The sequence below is a fragment of the Magnolia sinica genome, chromosome 7, assembly GCF_029962835.1.
Source record: "Magnolia sinica isolate HGM2019 chromosome 7, MsV1, whole genome shotgun sequence".
In the NCBI taxonomy this organism is placed as follows: domain Eukaryota; kingdom Viridiplantae; phylum Streptophyta; class Magnoliopsida; order Magnoliales; family Magnoliaceae; genus Magnolia; species Magnolia sinica.
Genome location: NC_080579.1, coordinates 23131419 through 23158548, shown reverse-complemented (window position 1 = coordinate 23158548; position 27130 = coordinate 23131419). Strand labels below are relative to the sequence as shown.

The 27130-nt window shown below is 38.2% G+C and overlaps 1 protein-coding gene, 1 non-coding gene and 1 pseudogene across 5 annotated transcripts in view; all 3 read right to left on the bottom strand.

The window, feature by feature from the left end:
- Positions 1-16300, bottom strand: part of LOC131251212 (homeobox-DDT domain protein RLT2) — a 66656-nt gene extending 50356 nt beyond the window's left edge. The window contains exons 1-3 of one of the 4 annotated variants that reach the window (XM_058251802.1): positions 16145-16300; positions 4589-4696; positions 3840-4478 (exon numbers count right to left, since the gene is read on the bottom strand). In XM_058251802.1, coding sequence (XP_058107785.1) covers positions 3840-4478; positions 4589-4696; positions 16145-16157 — 760 coding nt within the window. In that variant the 5' untranslated portion in view covers positions 16158-16300. Of the gene's footprint in view, positions 1-3839; positions 4479-4588; positions 4697-15412; positions 15911-16144 lie in introns of those variants that run through there. The other 3 variants (XM_058251801.1, XM_058251800.1, XM_058251799.1) reach the window with 3 other exon arrangements.
- Positions 16301-22654: 6354 nt separating this feature from the next.
- On the bottom strand, positions 22655-24137 carry LOC131250596 (exopolygalacturonase-like; annotated as a pseudogene).
- A 2077-nt stretch (positions 24138-26214) lies between these two features.
- On the bottom strand, positions 26215-26411 carry LOC131252245 (U2 spliceosomal RNA). Its single transcript, XR_009174280.1, has one exon. It is a non-coding gene; the product is annotated as a U2 spliceosomal RNA (small nuclear RNA).
- Positions 26412-27130: the final 719 nt, after the last annotated feature.

Here is a 27130-nt window from a genome sequence, read left to right as displayed (position 1 = left end):
CCTTCTCAAGAAAGACAACTCTACACCCCCTCTCAAGGACCTTGAGGGCAATGATGGAGTTGAATGCTTCATCCTGCAAGAGCAAGTGAGAGACGAGGCCAGCCCAAGGCACGAAGAAGAGGCAGGAGAGGTCTAAGGTCTCGAGGGAGAAATTGTAAGGGATTCTAGAGCTCTGACCCTAGCCCAATCCCACTTTGAGGCATTGGAGGGTCAGCAATGGTGTGTGAAGATGTTTTGGAAACTTTGGATGTCACACTCCTCTAGGCCACTGTAGGGGAGGTGGAATCTCGAATTATCGATGAGGCCCAACCTCTAGAAGAGGTTGTAGTGGATATGGGAACTTTCTCCAACAACTTTTGGTTGGACGAATAGATTGGACAAACAATGTCATGGACTAGGTGCTCAAGAAGCTTGGTATGTCATTCCATGCATGCGATGATGATGCGGTGGCCCTGTTCCAGGCCATCAAACAAAGGGGAAGATCGGTTGGCAAGAACTTGATAAAGTGCACTCCAAAAGGTTAGAGAGAACTATCACGTCTAGAAAGTTCAATTATTATGAGGCGAGAAGCAAGGTTTGGACCGATCAAGGGAAGATGAGCAAGGTCTATCTCAATGAAGATTCCGACCTAGAACATAAGGGGCTTGGGGAACAGGAATAAACGGCTCCAACACTTTTTTTCCCTTTTCGATCTCTCTCCCTCATTTCTGCTCAAATCTCCGCAATACCTCGATTAAATCATTCCTAAATGATTTTCAGCACCATCAACAGTAACTTGGGGGATCAAAACATCCGATTTCAACCAAGTTGAAGGATCGAAACATTTTAGGGCCGATTTTGAAAAAAAATCAGAAAATATGTATAAAAAAAACTCCATAGTTTTTTGTCGATCCTTATTCTAATCCATTATTATGTTTATTAGACCCCTAGATCTACCAAAAAATATCATTTTTTAAGATTGATTTGAGCTTTTTTGGGGGGTTTTTTAGTTTTTGGGCATTTATGCCTGATTTTTTTATATTTTTCAAAAATCATTTTTTTAATATGAAGTCGTATGACTCATATCTATACTCTCCATCCATTTTTTTTTTTAATCAAATCTAATGTAGATCTGATCAATTTTTTTTAATTAAATTTCTTGAAAAAAATATAAATTCTAGAAAAAAAAATTAATTTGATGTTTCTGATCACAGATCTAGAGAGGCCGTGCATTTTTTATCAAATTAGATAAAAAAATGTAGGGTTTTTTTTTTTTAAAAAAAATATTTTATTTTATTTTTATTTTTAATTTCGAGATTTATGAAATTCCATTTTTTTCAAATGTATTGCTTGGGTGGGGGGGTGGCTAAATTTATTGTTTTGGGTTTTTTGTGTTTTTTTAATCAAATCGGAGTAGTTGGGTCACCATATCAATTTATGACATATACCAATAGCTTATATAAAGAAAAAATGAACACCAGAACTTCCAGTAGGTCAACCTACCGGGACAAAATTCTTACCAAAGAATGGTTTGATACATCATCGAATACACGGTCAAAATAGAAAAAAAAAAAAAAGAAGAAGAAGAAGAAGAAGAAGAAGAAGAAGAAGGTAGATTCATGAATATCTCATTTTATCCCATTTTTCTGATTTTTTTTTTTTTTTTTTTTATTTTTTTTTTTTTTTAATATTGTTTTGCGTTAAAAAATAAAATAAAAAATTGACTGATACAAGGCCTGATTTCGATACGTGACGCCGTATGAGATCATTTTCCCGCAGGGCCAATACGGCAGCCGATACTATCATTCAGAACCATGTTCTGAATTGTATGTTTCAAAATGTTTTCTAGTATAAGCAGGTGGGAGCGAGAACAGGAGCAGAAGCGTGAGTTTGCAGCGTGAATTGAAGAGGGAGAAAACATACAATGACGACAAGGATGATGATGTTGATAATGATTTTATATATATATAGTAGTAGTAGTAGTATATATATATATATATATATATATATATATATATATATATATATATATATATATATATATATATATATATATAGTAGTAGTAGTAGTATGAAATGAAGTGAAGGATTGAACAGTTTGAACTAGGAATTGAAGTAGATTAACATATATCACATCATATGCACCAAACTTAGAGATCAAAACCTTCTCCAAAGGAGCTACAAATTGTAGAAATTCACAAAAGAAAAGAAGGATTGTTGATGAAATGTCAACAGTTTCAAAAGCGCACCACTAGAGAAGTTTAGTACTAGGGCATTACACCATAACATACCAAAGATGACCACATCCAATAGTGTTACTATGTTCCTAGATGACTTCTACAGGACATACGGAAACAAATTGGACTTGGCGATGAATTTGCAGTACAGCATTTTGACAAATTTTTAGTATTTAAGTGCATACCATCCTTAAATAGATAGACAAACCAAATGAGCAAACTGGAGCTCAGGGACCCGTTGAGGAGCATTGTGGGCTAAGGCTATGCACCGAGTGTAGCTTTACCATAACCTGAATTTTGAGTACAATAACTCAAAGAAAAGGCCTGAAGGCAAGCCATCACATGATATTGTCTAGAGAAAAATACAGAATCATCTGTTGGATTCGTTAATGGATGAAACAATCAAGGAGATTCACAAATAAGTGTTGGAAAAGTCAGTGCATATCACCAAAGAGTTCAAATGTGAACTGAGTAGTGCATCTCCAATATAATTTTTTTCCTGAAGGTGATCTGGTGATGGTATACCTTCAAAGAGAACATTCTACCACAAGCACTACCAAAAAAGTTTATCAAAAGCAGATAAGAGGATGCAAAATCATCGAAGAGATAGGTGACAGCACATAAAAGATTGGGCCACCGGAAAGGTTTGGATTTAAGCCAATACACTCAACATAGCTGATTCACATGAGTACCATGGAGATGATCCAAACATACATACAAGAAGAACTTAAGGTCAAGTTCTCTTCAAGTAGAAGGGAAGGATTCAGATCCCAAGCAAAAACCCTTACATCAAGAGGAAATATGAAAGGCTCAAGAAAAAGAGAATTTAAGGCAGAGGGGGCACTTGCAAGCAGAATTTAATAGCATCATCATGATGTCGCTATGATCACGCTAACATCAAATGGGGGGCCCATAGAACTTTCAATTCAGACGATAGAAAGGACTCCGTTTGTTATTTCAGAACTTACTTCAGCTAAAGGAAATTTTGGAGTAATTCAAGTTGTGCTTCTGAAATGTGCTACACCTAGGGCTTTTAAACCCAATCCAGCAAAAGCACATGCTGTTTTGGAGATAGGACTGCTATGGAAGATTCAATTACAACATTGAGCTTCTTAAGGCAACTGTGGGTAGCATGTCAAACTTACAAGTGTCTTGCCCAGTAAACTACTATTTACATCCACAAATTTTCTGCACAGATTTTAAATTTATGCTTCCACCACTACTGATCCTCCTTGTTGCTCTGATATTTTTATTCTTCTAAAGTTGTATCTTCCTACATCTATCATTTACAGTTCTGGCGGCATCAAGACATTGTCTTACAGAACCACAAATGTCACTTGCAAATGAAGCCAATTATTTCAACTGGGAAGGTGTTAATTAGAGGCAATTATGTGTTAATACTCCAACTGCCACTCCTGAGAACGGAACCATCAGATGTAGGCTAATTTGATTGCAAAAAAAAATAAAATAATAATAATTTAAGAAAAAAATGGCAATGATGGCGAGGATAAAGCTGTACGAGGAAACGTCATTTCAAATTTCAAAATACTACCTAGCAGGATCAGTTTTGTTTGACGCGATCAACATAAGGCACTTATTACAGAACTAAGTATTAAGAATTACCATGAACTGAATCCCCAATTGGTGAATCAAATGCGCCAGGTGGAAGTGGCTGGAATTCCACACCAACTGGTGGGCCATCTTCACGATAATGCCTCCCGAGTTGCCTTTTAACAGCAGAGATAGCAGGATTTTCAATCTCATCTTGCAAATATAAATACCTTGATGCCATCATGTATCCCCTGCCTTTTACGCCCTCAGCATTCATCAATGTAGAGCTGTTATCACGAGATGAATATCTCAGAGGTAACAGTCTACCTTGTGAAGCTGCACTACTTCCTGAAGAAGTGTCATCTGCGGCATCATAATCTCCACCATTTATATGTTGACTCCTACTTTCATGAGCAAGCACTGCCGCCGGATAATCCTGGGTATAAAACCTCCGGCTTTCTACCTCTCTAGTATCGAGATGCCTATACTCCCCTGGTTTGGTGCTCCCACATGAATCCTGCCTTAGTCCACTGCCATGATCCGGCATGACCCCATTTGAAATATCTTGTTTTCCATTCACATAAGATTCCTCTTTCAATAGCTTTTTGTCCTTCAACCGTCTATGGCAAAACCACCCTGAAATCTGCTTCTCTGATAATCCTATCTCCAATGCAACCTGCGCTCTCATTGATTCCGAGGGGTACTTGTGCTCTAAGGAAAACAAAAATTGTGTTAGCGACTTCTCGTAAGGATACAATTAAGACATATCATTGTAGGTTTTTTTTTTTTTTATTTAAATTATATATGAGAAGCACGCATACCATTATAGAATTTCTCTAATGCTTCAACCTGTGATGGGGTCTTCAGCCTTCTTTTCTTGCTCTTCTCGGGAGAGGCTTTGTCCACTCCAGAATGCAAATCATTAGATTCTGAGTAGATAAGAGAAGATTAATGCAATTTTGAAATCATCAAGTAAAGAAAAATCAAAGAGGTACAATACAGTTAACAACTGAGAATGTCTACAGTATGCCCAGGCCCTTTCCTCTCTCCTTTTTTTTTTGTTCTTTTTTTTTTTTTTCTTTTTGTATGAATGGCTGTATCAATAGAAAGTTGAAGACAGCAACACACTTTGCATTATATATAAAGTTTGCATTTTTCATGAGCTTGCATTTCCAAAACAATATACATAATGAGGTTGTCACTTTGCACAAGCAGATAAGATAGTACGCATGCTGAGGTCATTACTTTGCACATGAACATAAGTTTGCACTGCCCATCTACATGTTAATTTTGCATCTGCTACACACTACATAGCCTATAGCGCACACTACGTAGCTTACACTACAAGTTACTTTTTACTAGAACATTAAAATCAATTAATACACACTTAGAAATTAAAGTATCACAAAAAACAAATACAAATAATAAATTTCCTTTGTATAAGGTCCTAAACTATGTGTTGCATGACAGAAGTGATGCAACTATATTCAAAATCAGTTCATATCATTTATGAATCTAAAACCATTTTTACACATTCCAATTGCAAGTTAAATGGGTGAAATAGGGGAAATTTTGGATTTTCTTCAATTTTCCCCAAATTCGAGAATAACCGCTGATTTTTTTTTTTTTAAAGATGAAATGCTATTAGAGGCAAAAGGCCAAAAACCACAAAAAAAAGAAAAGAAAAAAAGAAGCAAGCAAAACCAAAAAAGCAAAAAAGAAAAGAAGAAACAAACCACATTAAGAAGACCCTCAGGAAGCCCACTCCTTGATATACAATGCAACCCTGCTCGACACCCCTATACTAGAACCCCTAAGATTACAAAATCAACAATTGTTTCTTTCCAACCAAATGGCCCAAAAAAGTGCCAATAGAGCAACTCTCCCATCTTTTCCTTCCAAAAGAGCCTCCCCCTTTAGCATGCCAAATTTGGAACAAAGCTTCAACCTAATAAGGCATAACCCAAATAACATTGGTAGATCTTAGGATGCTTGCCCAAATGATACAAGAGGAGCAATGTATGAACAAATAATTTACTGACTCTTCAGCACTCAAGCACAGAGGACACCCATCAAGAATAACCACTGATCAATCTAGAATTTATGAAAATACTCAAAAACACTTGAATATTAAGGCTAAATAACCACTGATCAATTTGAAATTAAAAAATACTTTTTTAAAAAAAATCAAAAAACTTTCGTAATTCTATAGATCGGCCTCCAGCCACTCTAAGGTGATTTTTCCACATTATAATTGCATGATAAGTGAAAAAAAAAAAAAGGATTTCCCCCAATTACGCCTATTTTTCCCATATCTGTGAATAAGAGGTTGAAATCTATGTTGAGCATGCAAAACATACAAAATCATGGATTTTAATCTTTTTTGTATTGATTCCAATTGATTTACTGGAAAAAAAATAATTAAATCGAAAAAAAAAAAAAAACTCACCATTGCAATTCCATCCCACCTTCTCTCCAATCTTGATTTTCACACCCAAATCCCCTTGTTTCTCCTAATAATTGAAAAGGGTTGATCGAAATTAGCTTAAGAATGGATTGGAAGCAAAAGATTTGAGAGAAAATGTGATTTAATAGGGTTTTGGGATTCTTTTCAAAAATACAAAAGGAGGGTGTCAATTGGAATGTATCGACAATACTATTGAATGGTATCATCGACACAAGAAAGAATATAATGACAATAGTTTCAATATATTGCTTTGTACCAATATTTCACCGATACGATGCAATGTAATGCAAAATATTGTGTGATACCTGGAAGTCCTATGACTTCCATATTGTTTTATGTCGCTCCACTTCGATACTGATAGTATCGGCCGATGCTATTGATATTACAAACAACAGGAATGCATCAATCTCAGTAAAATTGTTTTTTTATCACATCTGGTATCTTAAGTCTTTATCAGGGTTTACACAGTATGATGGATTAGGATCTATATCCAGTACGTGCACTAATACTTGCTGCATATGCCTTTTGAGAACATCGTGCTGCTTTGTTTAGCAATTACCTTCATCTAGATATGTGGCGGTAATGATAAAGTGTGATGCGGGACAATTAACCACTTGCTCTAAAAGCTCGAACTAATAGAGCATGGTGAATTAATCCCTTTCGCTCATAACCTAGGCCCCAAATCCATGCGTTAGGTCATCGGTTGAACCCTCTTCGTGGGCCCCAAATCCGTGGGTTCCGCCTCACATGAGTCACCCACCTCACATGAGCCCCAAATCCACGGGTTCCGCGGGTAACCCACCTTGAGTGTGCCGCTGCATCCCACAGGCCACCTCACTCAAGCCCGGTGTGAAAATGCCCTCACATTAATCACCCCCGGTGAAGAGTCTCGAACAGGAGACATTCCGTTCTGATATCAATTTGATGCAGGATAATTAATCACTTGCTCTAAAAGCTTGAACTAATAGAGCATGGTGAGTTAATCCATTTATCTCATAGTCCAGGCCCCAAATCCATGGGTTAGGTCCTCGGCCGAACCCTCCTCGTGGGCCTCAAATCCATGGGTTCCGCGGGCCGCCCACCCTGAGTGTGCTTCTACATCCCACAGGCCACCCCACTTGAGCCCGGTGTGAAAATACCCCCGCATTAAAATGATTGGATAAGGATGTGGAATTAGGGGTGCACATGGAACCGGTAAACCGGACCGGAACCGACCGAATCGTACAGTTTGGTCTAGTTATAAAGTGTAGCAGTTCCAATTCCGAAAATCAAAGAACCGATTAGTTCGATTCGGTTCTCAATTTGGGGTTATGTAGAACCGAACCGAACCGTGAACCGAACCATAGAACTGAACTGTGGAACTGAACTGTGGAACCGAACCTGGAATCGGACCATATATTTTAAAAAATAAAAATAAAAACCCTAAATCCTCATTCTCTTCACGCCGCCCACCCTACTACAGTGTTGCCCCCATTCCATTCCTCTCTCTCTCTCTCTCTCTCTCTCTCTCTCTCTCTCTCCAGAACCATAGAACTGATCCGGAACCGAACCAATTTTTACGGTCCGGTTCTGGTCGGTTCTAGGGTGCAAACGGTCCAGTTTCGGTTCCGATTTTCATGGAACTGTTAGGAACGGTTCGGTTCCGGTTTCACCCCAAAACCGGACCGACCGGACCGGACCCGTGTGCACCCCTATGTGGAATGGATCCTATGATTGTAATTTTTTCAAAGATCACACTAATTTTATTTAACGAAAAGAGAGAGAGAGAGAGAGAGAGAGAGAGAGAGAGAGAGAGAGAGAGAGAGAGAGAGAGAGAGAGAGAGAGAGAGAGAGAGAGATTTTTGAAAGATTGCACCACTGATGGTAAATTAAGTTGATCACTTAGGAATGCAATCACAACTGCAAAGTTGGATGGAAATAACTATGTTCAGCGATCAATCTGCTAAAATGTGTATTTTTGCATTTACCTTCATCTAGATCTGTGGCAGTAATGATAAAATGACTGGACAAGGATGTGGAATGGATCCTATGATTGTATTTTTTTGCAAAGATCATATCAATTTTATTTAACAAAAAAGAAAAGAAAAAATAGAGATTTTTGAAAGATCACACCACAGATGGTAAATTAAGTTGATCACTCGGGAATGCAATCACAACTGTAAAGTTGGATGGAAATAACTATGTTCAGCGATCAATCTGCTAAAACGTGTATTAGCAGCATGGATGAAGCTAGGTTATATCAGTGAATGTCTCAAAGAAACTCTTGAAAGCGACGCAGGATATGAAAAGCGGGAATTAGAAATTTTTTATTGTGATCATGCCTTCTCCACACCTGAAATTAGTTATTGACTGAGAAGCAGGATGCCATTGCTTACACCTATTTTCAGAAAATGAATATTTGCCCAGAACTACCAAATCCATCAGAACATAGATGGTCATTGTTAGAGGGAGTATTACACTTTACACAAAATGAAGCAAGAATTATATCGTTATCACTTATCAGGATATTGACCATGCCGTGCCAAAAAATGGGAACTTGATAGAAAAAAAAAAAAAAAAAAAAAAAAAACATTGAATAGAAGAATATTTGAGTTGTCGGCTATCTGATAGGCATTCAGATTTTGGGGAGAGATGTCCTCCCTTCTCTTAATCTTAATGACATTTATGCCCCGTAATTGCATGAAGAGGCTGGTTGTGATGTACTTAAAAATATTCAATTCCTTCCAAACGTTCTACATTGCTGATGAATTCAAGAAATACTAATGAAGGACCTAGACATGGATGAGGCAGAGGACAAGGTGTTTTTGAGTTCTGATGAGAAAGATAAGTTCATGTGAATTAAATGCAGTAGAGATGGCACTCTTAAGGTAATACGTTGAGATGTCCAAAGTGAATTAAATGCAGTGGAGATGGCACTAAGGTAATATGTTGAGATGTCCAAAGCAGACTGAAGCTCAAACCTGAACATGATAATTGGTTGCTAAAATTGCCACTGTTCTTTGGCTCATATCCTTTGTAAAGGAACGATTAATGAATGTTTTTTTGTCTTTACATCGTTATTGTATGTTCCCAATCTTTCTGTTATCCTCGTCTGCTAATAGCTTGAGCCAGAAACTGAATAGTGTGACTTTCCAGACATTATATTGTACTTTTCAGGACCTGAATTTTCAGGACCTGAAAACAAGGAATATGAAGCTGGTGGGCTGTACCTCCTAAGTGCTGATGGATCAATTTCTGCAGCATTTCAAATGTTAATTTTGGTTGCATTTCTTTATTGAGAGTTCTTCTAACAATGCCTAGTCTGTTTCTGTCAATCTGATGTATTAGTTTTTCAATGTGAAACTTGTCAAATATCTAAACATGGTAGATCATCATAGTGATCTGTGTTAATAATATAATGTCACCTTTTGATATTGGCCATTCCAATGTCTGGGGACCAGACCCACTTGTTTAATATTGTGGTTTCAAGTATGTTGTATCTTTTATTGATGACTAGTGGGTATGGCATGTGCAACGCACGTGGAGAGAGAGGGAGGGAGAGAGAGAGAGAGAGAGAGAGAGAGAGAGAGAGAGAGAGAGAGAGAGAGAGAGAGAGAGGATGTAGGATACCACAATTAGAGAAAGTAGAGAGGTTGTGGGCCACACACAAGAGGGTGGGTGTGGGCTACACATAGGGATGAGGGAGAAAGAGCATGGACTACTCGCATGGGGAAAAACAAAAATAAAAACGCAGGAATGCCTCCGCACCACTTGTTGACGCACAGGTAAAATCTGAACCGTCCGTTGATAAGCACAAGCAAACTGAAAATGCCCTAAATATCCCCGACCCATGTCGGAAGTCCCTTCTTGATGTCCTATTAAATCTGAAAGTTTCGGTCTCTCCTAAAACTAATTGCATGGACAAAATTGTCAGTTTGCTACTTGCATTATGTATAGTAGAGATTAGTCTCATGCAGTGTTTGAGTTATCGGCGAGAAATCGATAATATCGCCGATATTATTGGTGTCGCCAGACCTGCGATACCGAAAACCCAATATTTCATTTCTCTTCGGGATGTTGCCGATATTTTCGATATTATCGGCGAGATTTTCGGATCACTGGCCAAATCAGCCAACTACCCTGTAGATTTCGATAAAATAGGCAAAACAAATGCCGTGTTTTTGGCGACATTAGGCGACGACCCTCTTATTTGGAAAAAAAAATAGAAAAAAGAAGAAGAAGAAGAAGAAGAAGAAGAAGAAGAAGCAGAAGAAGCTCTCTTACCTTTTTACTCAAGATCTACCTCAAGGAGTGGCCTTCGGCTGGATTTGGTTGGCCAATCGCGATCAATCGCGCCGGATCTTTCACAAGAACGAAAAACCTAAAACCCCCTTTTTCCTTCTAATAGAATAGCTTTGAAAGGAAACTACATTTCTACCTAGGCTTACGGGGATTTGATTTGGGATTTGAAAAAAATCTGAATTTGGGGAGAGATTTTTGAGAGTTTTAATGGAAAAATCATCGAAATCGCCATTGTCGTTGCTGGTTTATCAAAAAAGGGAAGTGGATTGGCTGGTGTACCACACAGTAGCTATATAGCTGATGTAGGTACATGTCATGCGCAGACGAGCACTGACACTCCTCGAGCTCCGAGTAGCACGAACGGTTCAAAGGAGATTAAAGTTACATGGGCCCCACAGTGATGTATTTATTATATCTACACCGTTCATCTATTTTTTGAGATTATTTTAGAGCATTATCCAAAAAATGAATCATATCCAAAGATCATCTACACCACAAATAGCAACGGAGATAATGATTTTCATCGTTAAACAATTCGTTGGGCCTACCATAACGTTCTGTAGGCCCCACCATGATGTATGTGTTGTATCCTCACCGTCCATCTATTTTTCGAGACCGTTTTAGAGTATGAGACCAAAAAATATCCCAATCTCAAGTGGACCACATTACAAGAAACACAGTGTTGAATGAACGTAGACCATTAAAAACTCTTTGGGGCCTATAAAAGTATTGGATCAAGCTAATATTTGATTTTTCCCCTCATCTAGGTCTGTATGACCTAATCATACAAATTGGATATCAAATAAACAATGCAGTGGGCCTTAGGAGGATTTTAACGGTGGTTATCCAATCATTATTGTTTTCATGTGGTGTGGTTCATTAGAGATTTGGATCTGACTCATTGTTTGTCTCATACACTAAAATGATATCTTCAAATGGTTGGATGGTGTGGATACGAAACATAAACCATGGTGGGGCCACATAACCGTTAGACATCACTTCAGTGGCAAGTCTCGCTGCTCAACCCGTCATAGCTAATCCGTGTCCTACGGACTCGGGTGGGTACATATGTGTCGCGTATTGAGTAAATTATGTGGGGACCACCGTGATTTACATATTTTATCCACTCCGTCCATCCATTTTAACAGATAATTTGAGGGCTTTAGCCCAAAAACTAAGTATATCCAAATCTCAAGTGGACCTCACCACGGGAAACAGTGTGAATTGAAATTATACTATCTAAAATTTCATGAGGCCAAAGAAATTCTGGATCAATCTGTTATTTGTGTTTTTCCTTCATCCATGTCTTTGTGACCTAATGAACGGGTTGGATGACAAATAAACATCACTGTAGGCCCTACCAAGGTTTCAACTGTGGAAATCATTATTACCATTGTTTCATGTGGTGTGGTCCACTTGAGCTTTGGACCTGCTTCAAATTTCGAAACAACCATTAAAATGAGCTGAAAAAACGGATGGAAGGCGTAGATAACCCATGCACATTCATGGTAGGCCCAACATGTTGGGCAACAGTACTACTCTCAACTGCCACGAGATCCGAACAATGATTACGAGCCACCTCGTCATTCTATGTGGGGATGAAATGTGGCCAGAAATGTGTATTTTTTTTTTAAATTCATTTACTTTTACATGTCTTAATTGTTATAAGCTTGCATTTGTATTATATAAACTCATTTTGGTTACTATTTGAGTGATTTCTAACGACAATGCATGTCTTTTGGCCCCCATTAAATGAAAATTTCTTATTTAATGCATTTTTTTCATTCCTAAATATGTAAATATGTGTATTTAGGCATGTCATGAAGTTTCACTGAAAAATTCCACCATTTTCTCCATGTTTCCCTCTTTTTCCCTGCATTTCCGATTATCGGCGATAACGATATTATATCTTTATCTCCGGCCAGCGAAACTTGTAGCGATACCAACAACTCGAACACTGGTCCCATGTAGCCTAGATTTATCTTATGAAGTCAAAGATGAAGTTTTTTAAAAGTATTTCCATGAGATACATCAAAATTTACAGATATTAAGTAGCTAACTTGGAATTGCTCTTCAGAAAAAAAGAAAAAAAGAAAAAAAGAAAAAAAAAGAAGTAGCTAACCTGGATTTATCTTGAGAACTTGAACGATGTGACCAATATTTTCAAGTATAATTCAGAATATGTGATAGGAACATCAAAGTTCTTATACATGATAAAGGAAGAGAATCTAGTGCTCGAAGTCTCTATAATTACTTGAAAGAATGATGTTAGACTACGTGATTGACTTTTCTAGGAACCAATAACGTGGAAAGCATGTTGAACCAAGACCAATCAATATCAGAATGGAATGGATTTGAACTTCTCGTAGAATAGTTTCTGGTTTGAACACACACTAACAGGCTAGTGTGACTAAGCATAAGAATCACCACTTATTAGATGTCACTGGCTTTACTAATTGGTATGTCCCAACTCCCAAAAATGTTTCCACTTTGATGTGATTCTTACTAATGCATATTTGAGTAATCATATACTTTCTCAGACCTTTTCTTGTCATTACCCTATTAGCCTATTGGGTCCTAGTTTACCTATGTTTTGACTTCCACCCAAAGTATGCCTACTCGGTTACTACTGCATTTTGTTCTTTTTTAACAAAAAAACGCTCTTAAGAAAGATTTCTTTAAAAAACCCTAATATTTAATATGTCATTTAATGCATAAATCAAAATAAAACCGCAAAATAAACTAAATCCTAATAAAGTAAGAAATAAAAACTAAAACACCTAAGTCCTAAAGTATCCACGGTTGAGATGGGCCACGATCAAAAGTGGGTAAACAGTTCAATATGCTCGATCCAATGGTTCGATCAACGGGTGCACTTGATCCAACGGTCCGGAACTCCACACTACGCAGCCCATGTGCATCTTCCAAGTGTGAGGTCTTCAAAGATGCACAAACCATGCACGTGAGGTCTTCTACGATGGCTAGGGATGTGATCTAGACCCCACGGGCCCCATGTAACACTCGTCTAGCCACAAAGAAGGCCGCATCACTATCCTCCTCCGTTGGTGCACAATGAACGGTCGGATGTCCTCATCAAAAGCTTATAAAATTGCAGAGATTGCCTTCCCCCCAAATTGATTCCCCTCCTAATTAGCATTTCTTCAAACTAGGGAAAGGCCAAAGCAAGGGATATGGCATGTCTCTAATTTCACCTATGATGGTATCTAGAAACCATGGTCTCTTTGGCCCACTTAAAAGGCATTTGTGGAATCCCGCTCAACCGAAATATGGATGATACAATTACTTACAAAGCTTTAAGCTCATCATAAGCACTCTCACTTCCGCTACATTTGAGTCCTTCATATCGCCTTGATTGCTTCTAACAATTCCACCTACACCCACTAAACCATGGTTCCTGCCAAGATCACCTCCTTCAACAATCCCTCACCAATTTCAACAAACATAAATAATATTCTCAATCACCAGGACCTCATAGTGAGTAGCAGCTAATACATGCAAGAGATATTTTTAATGGCACTGGTATAAGTCTCCCTTCATAGAGGGGCACCATATGTCCCCTTGACCACCATCTTCCTTTTAAGTAAAAATCTAGAAAACCATACATGTTGCAAATAAATAAATAAATAAATAAATCTTCACTTGCCTTCATTTGCCTAGAGTTCTACCATACATCTGGAATTTTAGGCCAACAGGTCGATGGTCTTTTAACAATTAAAGTATTGTTATTGTTGTGGTTTTTCCACAAAAGAACTCAAATTTTGCACAATACCAATTGTCACCACAAATTATGAACACATCCCCTTTTTCAGTTGCACAAAGCAGCAGGGAAATCTGCACCAAGTTCAGGTGCGGAAGCGGGAAAGCATATTTTTCAAAATGCATGCAATAAAAATGCCTAACAAATGGGAATAGGAGAGTAGTTCGACGTGGAACGCCTATTTCCCTTTTTTTCGTTCACTTTAAAATTGAAATATTAGAATTTGAGAACATTCATATCAAAGTAACGGTCATGTTGCTCCAGCATATTGTCATCAGCATCATCTTCTTTTTCTTTATCTAAGCCTTATCTCAACTAATTGTGGAAGGAAGATAAAATCAGAAAGAAATGTTTACTCACAAAGAAGAAATGAACATGAATATTTGACCAACCAATGGCAATCTTTGATGGAGACTCAAACCATCAGTTAAATGGATATCTTCAAAGCCAAAATTTAAAACCCTACTTGTATTTAAAAATAAAAATAAAAATCATTTCTTGTCAACACTCTTAGCAACTTTTTTGCTTTTTTTGAAAGGTAACATCCATCTATTAGAGAAAGCGCGGAGATAGTGCAAAAACTACAAACAGAAAAGCAAATTGCAAGCCTAGAATAAAAGAAAATTTACAATTTTCCATTGACTTAATATAAGAAGCCATTCCACCACTAGAAGCTTTAGCCTTGGCAAACACTTCAACTAACGATGTGCATGAATTATGGAAACATCTACCATTACTCTCCCCACAATGTCCAAAGGCCAGCTAGTAAAGCCAATCTCCAACACACCTTCCTATCTTTCTTAAGCCCAACTCCATGCCAAGCCAGGAAGAGATCCCCAATTGATTCCAGCCTCATCCACTGGATAGTAAAAATGCTTAGGAAAGTACTCTACATGTTCTGGGCATAAAGGCAGTGTAAGAATAGATAGTCTACCATTTCCGTGTCCTCCAAACGTATCACACAAATATTAGAAACATTTGGGTGGGGAAGTTCTGAAAATAGGTTTTCAAATGTTCCCAACAAAGGTGGGGCCAGGAGGAAACTTTCTTCATGATGACAACTTGCATAGAGGTTCTTTTTTTTTAAAAAAAAAGGGAAGTGGTAATATTGGGAGAAACCTGCAAAATTAAAGATTGCACTCCGACCTCTAATTTTGTTCACCAATTCCTTGATGGCTTTTGAAAACCCCGGCCGAAGCAGGCACTTGATGGAAAATTTTCTTCTCAAAGAGAGAAAAATGCTCCAAACTACCATACATCTTCATCCGCGCCAGCATTCCATACAAGAGGGACCATCTTTCAACGATCCAAACCGTTCATCTAGCAAGCTCCACCATGGATTGGCGACGCTGGAAAAATCTCCCCCATCAACCAAACCCAACCATCCAATTTCCAAGTCCAGGATTTGTTCAGTAGAAACAATTCCTGATCCAACCACTACCCACTGTTGAACCATGTAGATCGCAGGAAGGTTGGCCCTACGAGCTAATCAGGTCCAGTAATTTTATTGTACCCTATTGAGCAATCAACAGGACAATTCACGGGGGCTATATCACCAATCTAGACCCACATGATCATTCTCCTACCAAAATTCATAATTAAACTCCAAAATGCCCCCAAATAAAAAAGAACCAAAAAAAAAAAAACACCAAAAATCACAGAAAAGAAAATGGAAAGACCCAAAACAACAAATCATGAATGAATATTACAATTTCCAACCAACCAAAATGGAAATACAAAATAATTTTAAAAAAAATTAAAATCAAGCAAATGCATGAAATAGTGCTTACAATCAAAACCGATTGAGAGGGGGGGAGAGATAGAGAGAAAGATGCAGATGAAGATCCATACCTTCTTCCTCCATTGGGGTTTGGTCTCTCTCTTTCTCTGCATCAATCAATCAGGAAGAAGCAGGCATTGTTTCTGTTTGGTGGGGGAGAATGCAACAATGGATGACGATGCTTACAGTTTTTAGAAAGGATTGCTAGGGAGATTCGCGCGAGTATATATTTAATATATTCTTCGCACTAGATATTCTAATTTGAAAATCGTACGCTAGATCGGATCTAATGATAAAGTGGAAAACCATTGAAATTTTCGTGGACCAGAAATCACGAAAATTACTTAACTAGGTGGGCCACACTCGCATGAGGAAAAGTAGACGGTTGGAAAGAAAAACTGTGTGTATTCCCATATTAAGCATGTACGTGCGGCCACGTTACGAGAGTACCAGACGATACATTCGGACGGCCCTCTTGGGGTATAAGCTCAGCGGCCAGCGCCATAATGGATTGTATCTGTTACACGTGTGAAAGTTATCCCGTGTGATTCGCTGCTTCTATCTCTCTTAGCGTGAATCGCTTTGCCGTTTCTCGAGTTTTAATTAGACAGAAAACGAAGAGAGAGACGACGGAGCGGATTAGGTGCTGCCTCGGCCTTACCCACTACGGTGCGGCCCAGACCGTGGGCCTACCTTGATGTATATATTGTATATCCACTCCGTCAATCCATTTTAACATCTCATTTTATGGTAATAAAAAAAAAAGGTGAAGTAGATCCAAGTCTCAGGTGGACTATATCTTAGGAAACAGTGATGATTGTACACACACCATAAAACAGTCATAGGCCCACTGTAATTTTTATTTTCCATCCCACCTGTTGATAAGATCAAAAAAACCTAGATGAAGGGTAAAAAATAAATATCAGCTTGATAAAGATATTTTTGGTCCACAAAAAGTTTTTAATGATCAATCATCACTGTTCCCGGTGGTATGGTCTACTTTAGATTTGGATCTGCTTCATATTTTGGATCACGCCATAAAATAAGCGGGAAAATTGGAAGGACGGTGTGGATATACAAATACATACATTAAGGTGGGGTCTGAGGTCAGGGCTGCATTGTGCTGGTTAAGACCGGGGCCGCACCTAATCCGGTCCCGAGAGGAATCATGTATTTGTGACGGGGGGTTTTCTTTTCTTTTTTTTTTTTCAATTTCTGGCGAGGGGTGGACCATGATCAAGATCCCAATGGCCTGGATTACTTGATCATGGTTCGCACTTATCAGAGCTGGGAGAACCTGTGCATAGCCTATTCAATGGAGTGATGGCGAACCAATGATCTTCGAACCGAGGAAATGAACGGTATCCTCGAGCCTTGTGATTGTACAAGTGGGGTCTGTGGAACATTGATAAAAAAACGTTGGTCTGATGGACGGCTTGAGATTGCTAACAAATCTCACAGATAGGAAGCCTAGACAAATTCATCTCTGGCCTTTTAGTGTGCTGAATACGGGTCGTTGTTATTTCTTTCTTCACCTTCTATATGCATTCCGACCGATCTAACCGTTAGAATTCCATCATCGCGGTGATTTTCTGAATAGTTCCATCCAATGTTTGGCACGTGGCGTCAACGGTGTAGATCGTTGATCTCAAAAACTATAGGGACAGAAATCTCAGGTGGACCACACCACAGAAAAATAATAGTGATTGGATAATCACCATTTAAATCTTCCTAAGGCCCACTGTACTGTTTATTTGACATCTAATCTGTTAATTATGTCATAAATAGCCAGATGAAGGGAAAAAACAAAGATCAGATTGATCCAAAACTTTTATGGCCCCCAAAAAGTTTTTAATGGTCGAAGATCATTCAACACTGTTTCCTGTAATGTGGTCCATTTGAGATAGTTATAGTCCTCATTTTTATTATAGCACTATAAAATTATCTATAAAAATATATGGACGGAATGGATGAAACACATACATCATGGTGGGGCCACAAAGCACCGACCATCAGCCGTTGGCTGGTGGCAGGGGGAGTAGCCAATCCGTTTCCCATCTATGTGCATTCGGATCAATCTAATGGTTAGAATCCCATCATCGCCGGGATTTTCTGAATACTTCCATCCATTGTTTGGCACATGGCGTCAACGGTGTAGATCGTAATGCATAGGTCCCTTGTACTAAGCCCAGGCTCAAACATACATTGCACCGGGAAAAGTTTAGATACTCGGGCAGTCTGATGCATGATACGCTGGCACAAATTACTAAGAAATTGCATACGTGGAATATAAGTAATTCAAACTAAGCCGTCTAGGTTTGGGACGGTTTGTTGGGCCAGAAAATAGGATATCTGATCATCTAATGTCGGATTGGTGGGCATTTATTGGACGGTTTAAAATGAAAAGTATCCAATGGTTTCAAGGGACGCTTACGAATCAATGGTCACAGTGGCTCACGCAACTTGAATTGGGGACTCTGACTTTGCAACGTGGGTTCCACAATTCCTGAGTACCTGCATATCAAGAGAACTAATTTCAAGGTGAGGAGAACATTCGCATTGTACAGTGCGAAACGCTAGTCCATGTGGATACGTATGGCTGCTGCACATGTGTATGGCGTACCTGTACGTAAGTCCAAGTTGTACGCCCACTTTGGGACATACAACCTTCCATGAGCGGACGCTCTGTTAATTTTGGAAAATCTATTTAATATATCCATTCATTTCATGGCCACCAATTAAGGTCATCAATTGATAGTAATTTTGGCTTGTGTCCCATCTAAATTGGGCGACTATTCGGATTGTTTGGACGGGCATACGTTGATCCCTAGCATACACAGCTCTTTGCATGCGTTGTGATTATGATTGCTGTACCTTATTTTTTATTGGGGTCACGTCCTACCCTTGCTTGTCTCTAGCTAGGAATGGACAGTTTTGTCGGCAGGCACACCATAATGTATCTGTTTATCCATGTCGTGGGTCCGTTTTCTCTAAAGCACAACCAGTTTTAATTTCAATTTTGAAAATTAAAGAATCAATTAGTTTGGTTCGGTTCTCAATCTGCAATTGCGTAGAATCAACCTTGAACCAAACTTGGAACTGAACCATCTCAAGCAATAAATATTAAAAGGAAAATCATAATCTCTTGATTCTCTTCATGCCGCCCTCATTCCACACACACTCTCTCTCTCTCTCTCTCTCTCTCTCTCTATATATATATATATATATTAGTTGTTTATTTAACTCATGATTTATGGTTTACATTGAGCCATTGGATTGTTTTTCCTTACACAATATCTAGATGATTCATCAAATGGATCACAACATGAATAGACATGACTTGGATTTAAAAAACAACAAGCAATTGGACTAGATTATAAATAGCCCATAACTATAAAACCAATCCTGAATCGAGCCAGTTTTATGATCTGGTTCCGGTTCAATTCTAGGGTGCAAACGGTCCAGTTATAGTTCTGATTTTCTTAGAACCGTTAAGAACGGTTTGGTTCTAGTTTCACCCCGGAACCGGACTGAACCAACTTGTGTGCACCCCTAGTGAATGGGTTAGATTTGTTACAATCATAAGGAAAGTTGGCTCCACCTAAGTTCAAGCAGTTGCATGATAATTGTTGGGGCGGATCCAGTTTTTAGAGGGTGTTACCCTCACTGTGGAGCCCACATCGATGAATGTGTTATATATTCACATCGTCTAACCATTCTTAAGCTCATTTTAGGACGTGATATCAAAACTAAAGCAGATCCAAATGTCAAGTGGACTACATCACTAGAAAATAATGGTGATTGAATGCCCGTCTGTAAAAACTTCCTAGAACCCACCATAATATTTATTTGTCATCCAATTGATAAGTTCAAGCAGACCTAGATTAAGGAAAAATACAAAAATAACTTGATCCAAAATTTTAATGGCTAAGAAAATTTTTTAATGGTCAGTCACCACTGTTGCCAGTGGTATGGACCACCTGAGATTTAGATCTGCTTAAATTTTAAAATGATATCCTAAAATGAGCTAAAAAAGAAAAAAAAAATAAAAATGAAGAAGAAGAAGAAGATAAAGAAGAAGAACGAAGGATTACGTGCATGTACAACAAATCCCAGCTGGGTGTTGTGTCAGAACGTGGTAGAGATGGGGGAGCATATTAGGTGCGGCCTGGGCCTTATCTAAGATTCCCCACTTACAGTTGGGCCTCTATATCCACCTCGTCCATCCATTTCTCTATGTCATTTTAGCACAGGAAATAAAAAATGAGGCATATCTAGATCTCAAGTGTACCATATTGTACGATACAGTGATTGAACGTACCATTATTAAAAACTTCTTAAGTTCCACTATAATGTTTCCATAGCATTTATTTATCATTCAACATATTAATAAGATAATGTAAACTTAGATGAAGGCTAAAAAACAAATATCAGCTTGATCCAAAACTTTTGTGGCTTAATACAAGTTAGCAATTGCCAATCACCACCGTTTCCTATGTTACAGTGCATTTGGTATTTTTATTTGCTTTATTTTTGTGATCATGCCGTAAAATAAAACCAATGGACAATACATAGAATACATGCATCAAGGTGGGCCCCACAGTAACGGCCACACCATCTTGGGTGAGATGGGACTCGGTTTTGGCAGTGATCACTCCAGTGGCGAGCTCAGTACCACTAGGTGCTGAAAAAGCTCCGTGAGCCCCACCATGATGAATGTGTCTTACATATGTTGTCCATTTATTTTGAGATCTCATTTTAGGATATGAATCCAAAAATGTGGTAGATCCAATGCTCGGGTGGACCACACCATATGAAATAATGGTGATTGAATGCACACCATTAAAAACTTCATAGGGTCCAATGTAATATTTATTTGCCATCCAACCTGTTCATTGGGCCACGCATTCCATGAAGGGAAAATACAAATACCAGCTTTATACAAAACGTTTGTGGCCCCAATATGAATTTAATGGGTGGGTGTTTCCTGTGGTGTGGTCGACTAATATTTGGATGTCTCATTCTTTTGTCTCAAGACATAAAACGTTTGGGAAAATAGATAGACGGTGTATAAAACACATACATCTTGGTTGGGCCATAGAGCTTTTTCCACACCTCGTGCCAGAGGGGTAACTACCGAATCGGAGTACGTCCGTCTCCATGGACCGGGATTGCCCAGTGTAGCACACACGCCGGACTTGGATTGTGCAGTGAAGCACACACTACCGACATAGGTGGTGTGATGATGTGGCAAGTTTTTATGAGCCCCACTATGATGTATGAATTATATCCGCACCGTCTAACCATTTTTGGGATCATTTTAGGCATGAGCCCCACAAAATTTTGCTGTGACAACACAGCAAGGAGGTTGTGGTGTGTGATACACTGTAATCGGAGTCAAATAGAGATGACTTTCATGATGGTGAAGTCCGCTGTGTTGTTTGAGAGAAATCCACATAGTTCACTAGTTTGGCTAGGTAGTTTTACCTATGGTTGAAAGATGAGATAGATCCTGTGGTTAACTGGACTATAAGCCAAGAAAGAGTGGATCGTTAAAGGCCACCCTATGATATTTTCCTGTTGTGGGACCCACCTGTTTAGTCGATCAGCCTGAATTTTAGACATGTGCCCTAAAATGAGATGAAAAAAATGATGAACAGGTCGAATTTGTCACAAGTAGCAATAAAGTAGGTTAGTATTATGTGCTTTTCAAAATAATATTACTAATGGTTTTATTTAAAAGATGGGTGAATTTGTAAATGCAAAAAATACTTTGGTCAGACTGATGTCAAGCGGTTTTAGGACTGTAAAAATATTGGGAAGTTTTAAAAAGGTATATATGGGATTTTCCACACAGCCTGTTATTTTGCTATATCATTCCAACGTATAAACTCACAAATGAGGTAGATCCAAGGCTCAAGTGTACTATATCATAGGAAGCTGCTGTGATAATGGCACCCACCATTGAAACCTACCTAGGGCCCATTGTTATGGTTAATTGTCATCCAACCTGTTAATAAGATCACATACACCTGGATGAAGGGAAAGCACAAATATCAGTTTGATCCAATACTTCTGTAACCCCCCAAAAGTTCTCAACTACAGTTGCTTAATTTCCACTATGTGGTCCACTTGATCCTTGGAATTACCTCATTTTTTGGGTTTGCACCGTAAAATGATATGGAAAAATGGATGGACAGTGGGGATAAAACCCATACATCATAATGGCCCCTTTATGATATATCAATCGATATGATCCACCTCTCCTTTTCTACTCATCGAGTCAAGCTTCTACACAAAGCTTCCTCGGTTGTAGTAGTGGGATCTCACAAATATTCCTGCATCTGTTAGCAAGAGATAAGATACAGAAGAAATAATGAATTTTATTAGAAGTGTGGATGATACAATGTATATGGGTACCATTAATTTCCAGTTGCATGCATTGCATGCATCAAGCCATAATAGGAGTAAAAAATTAAGGCTCCTTCAAATGGTAAGGGTGATTACCCTGTGTAAATGAAATACATTACATCTTTATTTTTTTAGCATTGAGAAACTATCTATAAGAAGAATCAAGAGGATTAGAGGCAAGATGGAGGACTCTGTGGACCAGAAGAAGTTCCCTTTATGTTAGAACATGAGGATGTGGCAGATCCACCCAATCCACTGTACACCAGGTTAATGCTGTTTAACTCTACATTCTGACATGGCACGCCTTTGCTGCACAAGAGATTGACTGCTACTTGAGATGCAGAACTACCCCTGATGTTCATGAAGCTAATATCACTGATCTTAACCCACGAAGGAGACTAGAAGCAAGAATAGATAGAACACCAAACCAATGCAATGAGTTAGTTATTTTCTTTATTTGGAGAATTCTAAAATACCATGTTAATAATATCACTCTTGAGGAGTTAGTAAAGTACCTCTTGGCTGCAGGAGGTGTACGGGCAATACTCTTGATCTATGATGATTGGATTATAGACATTGTTCATGACTATTATCTTGAAATTTGAAATTGGATGCAGACAAAGCAGAAGAATCTTGCCATTTCTTGATCCTTATGCTGTTGGTGGTGCTTGTGAGTGTGCAATTCCTCACATTCACACCGATCACATCACCTTCGTTGGGGTACTTGCCAAGGCTACCAATACTGATACCATGCCCCGGTCCACACAAGACATTGGAGATGGAGATATTGGAGTTTCCAGGCCCAATTGAGATGCAATCATCGCCAGTGCCTATCACAGAACGAGAAATCTTGACCCCAATTGAGTCTCCTATGTGGATACCGTCCGTGTTAGGACTATCCCCAGGTGCAGAGATGCTAATGGATTGGATCTTGATGTTCTTGCACCCAAAAAGGATCATGTGGAAGAACCTGCTATCAATCGAAGATATGCTACGAACGGTTAGGTCCTTGACAAAGCTGAACTTTAAGGATTGTGATTCAAACAAACCCAACTTGTCATTTCCTCTCATTATTCATCTTCATGCATGCATTGTTGAAAACTAGCCATGAAAGATCATACTTACTGTTGGCAAGAGCTTGCATTTCACCATTTTGAGGCATTTATTGTGTGGCCAAGTTAAAGCTCCTTGCCCATCGAATGTTCCACCACCCGTGACCATCAAACCATTGATGTATTGAAATTCCACCCAACTGTCCGATTCAAATTTCTCAAGACTGGGTGCCTTCACCACCCCGGCAACCTGAAATGCCACAGGGCCCTTGCATGGCCCTTTGAACACCACTGGATTGATGAGAAATGTCTCTTTCGGAATCAAAACCCTTCCCATACCATCCCATGCACATACCTCCTTCCAGGCATCCAAGAACGCCTAGAAAATATATGAATACAATTACTTTCTTCCCTGATGTACTAATAAAATGCATGCATTGTTCTGTAGTCATATGATTCTTACCTTACTATTATCTGTTTTACCGTCAGCAATTGCACCAAAATCCTTCACATTGAAAACTTTCACCGGTACAGTGGCTTTGGCCACCCATGCCAACAAGAACGACAAACAAGCTATTTGAAGATTCAATTTCGAATCCATCTCTTGAATCAAGAACGATGTGTTTTAAAGAACCATGCTTCGAGCTCAAGAGTCTACTCACAAAAGATAAATGGCTAGGGCAGGCTGGCCGTCATGCGTCGCTTAAATTCTAAGCTCTGGCCCTACTCCTAGTCGGGCTAAAAAGGTCTCGCCCCTTCCTTAGCCTTATCAGGCTAGGTTGGGCCAGGGCTAGCCTTGCATGGAGAAGTGTGATGTGAGCGAAGGTTTGAAATATTCTCAAGCTAGCTTTTTTTGGTGGTATCCCCACTGCCCATAAGCATTCTCATCATATAAATAGTTTGGATAATAGAAACATGACCCCAAATTTAAAAATTGCCTTTGAACTATACATGAACGTTGAATGGGACCTCACAAGTGTCTCAAATTGTCCACCTTATTCATATATATAATATATATATATATATATATATATATATATATATATATATATATATATATATATATATATATATATATATATATGGATGTACACACACACACATATATGTATGCATGTATGTATATGTGTGTGTGTGTGTGTGCACGCGCGCGTGCATAAGTGTGTCAAAGAAACTAGGTTTCTGATGTAAGAAAATTCAATTATTCTAGATTCTTTTTAAACGTCATTGTTTTTAAACTTGAAAGATGACTAGAAACCAATAATAGGATAGTGCAATTAGTAGCTCACATAGATCGGAGTTTGTAATATTTCAAGTTTATGAAGTTTTTTTTTTTTTTTTTTTTTTTTTTTTAAAGTGAGAATTGCCTACATTTAGAAACCAAGGTAAGCTGGCACGATGAGTTAACCCATAACTCATCTGAGTCAACTCTATTTTTAAGCCATACTGGTTAAAAAGGGCTAGATTTGGTGAGATGACAAAATGGATGCCACACACACCTATTTGAAGCTCTACCCTTTATAGTTTTAGCTTGTAAATGTCTTATTTATTCATTTATTTATTTATTACAAAACTTCAATCAAATATAAATTCTAAACATAAATTCTAAAGTTTATAAATAATTCAGTATCTTTTTTAATATTTATGCAAAAGCTGAGAGCAAGGGTATGAACATGTATCATGTTAGATGCGTTAATTAAGAACTATAATTAGAGGGTACTATTAAAAGACAAGAAGATCATTGAAAAGTGGAGAATCTTTTTTCAAAACCTGTTAAATGAAAACAACTTGGTAAGTATAGGGATATGAGTAATTGCAAATTCAAATGAACTGAAAGAGGCTTTGAGAAAGAGGGAAATAAGAAATGCTTTCAAAACATATGGTATACTAACAAAGCTTTAAAAGTTTATGGGAGATACTTGGCCTTTTTGGTTAACAAAGTTATTTAAAATAAACAATCAGATCAAAGAAAATGGAAAATGAATGGATAAAAAGTAGTGTGGTACCTATTTATGGATATGGCTCGAGATGACATCCTTGAGGATTTGTGTTAATGCAAGGTTATTTTTATATGATATGAGATCATCATAAAGTTCTCATACGATTGGCCAGGAGATCATTGTGGGTATTGCGCGAGGTAGAAAATCATCTTGCTTCACCTCTCCTTGGGCTTGCTTTTGAGGGAATCTTTTAACCATTTTTCCTCCAGAAGGGTGGTTAGGCAGTTATTTTTCACTCACATGATAGTCTGTAGGTCCCACTTGAAATTCCAACAGCCTTAATTGAAATGAGTTTTTATTGGGACTGATTATTTGTGATTTTTTAAATGATCTGACCTATTCAAATAGATACACCCCACCACGACGGAGCTGTCAACCGGAAACAAAATATCCCATTTAAACACTGGCTTTTAGTATTTCAATTCATAAAGGCATTATTTGGAAAAATGACATTCTCAAAGAATTTTGTTGTAAAAAATCCCTAAAATAAAAAGCAAAAAAAAAAAAAAAAAAAAAAAAAAAAAACACCAAGCAATTTACAATGGAAATGATCAATTGACAGGTGCCCACAAACTACCATTTACAGTAGAAACCAGCAATTTAACTTCTAATAAAACTAATGCAAGATTATTTGATGGGCCCCAATAGTTTATTGAAAACATTCGTAATTAGCTTTGCGAGGGGTGCGCCAGGCCCATGTAATAGTGCAACACAAGGGCGACACTTGAGAGCCCCAATAGCAAGCTACTGTGGTGGGTCCTCCCCCACTAGAAATTAATTTAATATCATGTGAGCCAATGACCCAACGTATCAGATATTAAACTGATAAGAACAGATACTACACTTGATCTTAGCCAAAAGGCCGAGAAAGGTATGCTTTTCTCATTCACCTTCCATCCCTTTTATACTAAGATTACTCTCATCTTCTCTTCCCTCTTCAGTCAGTATGGGACTAAAACTCAAAAGCCTCTCCCTTCTTTCTATTTGTCACACAAGCGCTTGGTTGCTTACTGATGGTGTCATGCCAACCTTTCATGCCTTTTGGAATTGAATGAGGCAAGCATGTTTTCTAGAGTTCCAATGCATGGAAAAAGGTGTCACGCTAGCTCTCAAGTTTTGTATGAGTTGAGAAAGTGATGCCACGCCATCCAAGATAAGTTCCTATTCAGTTTATTAATTTTCAAATGGTCATGCATTCTAGCTTAGTATTTAGTACTCTCTCATCATCTCATACATGCACTTTATTATTATTATTATTATTTTTAAAATTTCTATAAATCCTAAAAAGTAGGGGATTAGCTCACCCTTGAAAATAGAGGCAATTCCTAGATAGGGACCCTCTTACAAGAACACCTTTCAAAAATGTCATCTTTTATTCCACAAGCACTTTTCAAGAGTTTTTCTTGCAAGTCGCCTTTCTTTTCGTGTATGGACTGAAAAACTATTAGTTTTAAGTTATTTCTTCAAAATTGTTCATTGTTTCCTTATATGGACCTTATACCGTTAGGGAAACTTTTGACTAACAAAGGATTGCCACTTTGAGTAAGAAAATGACAATTCAAGTCTCTTGCCATACTTTTAAATTATTTCTCCA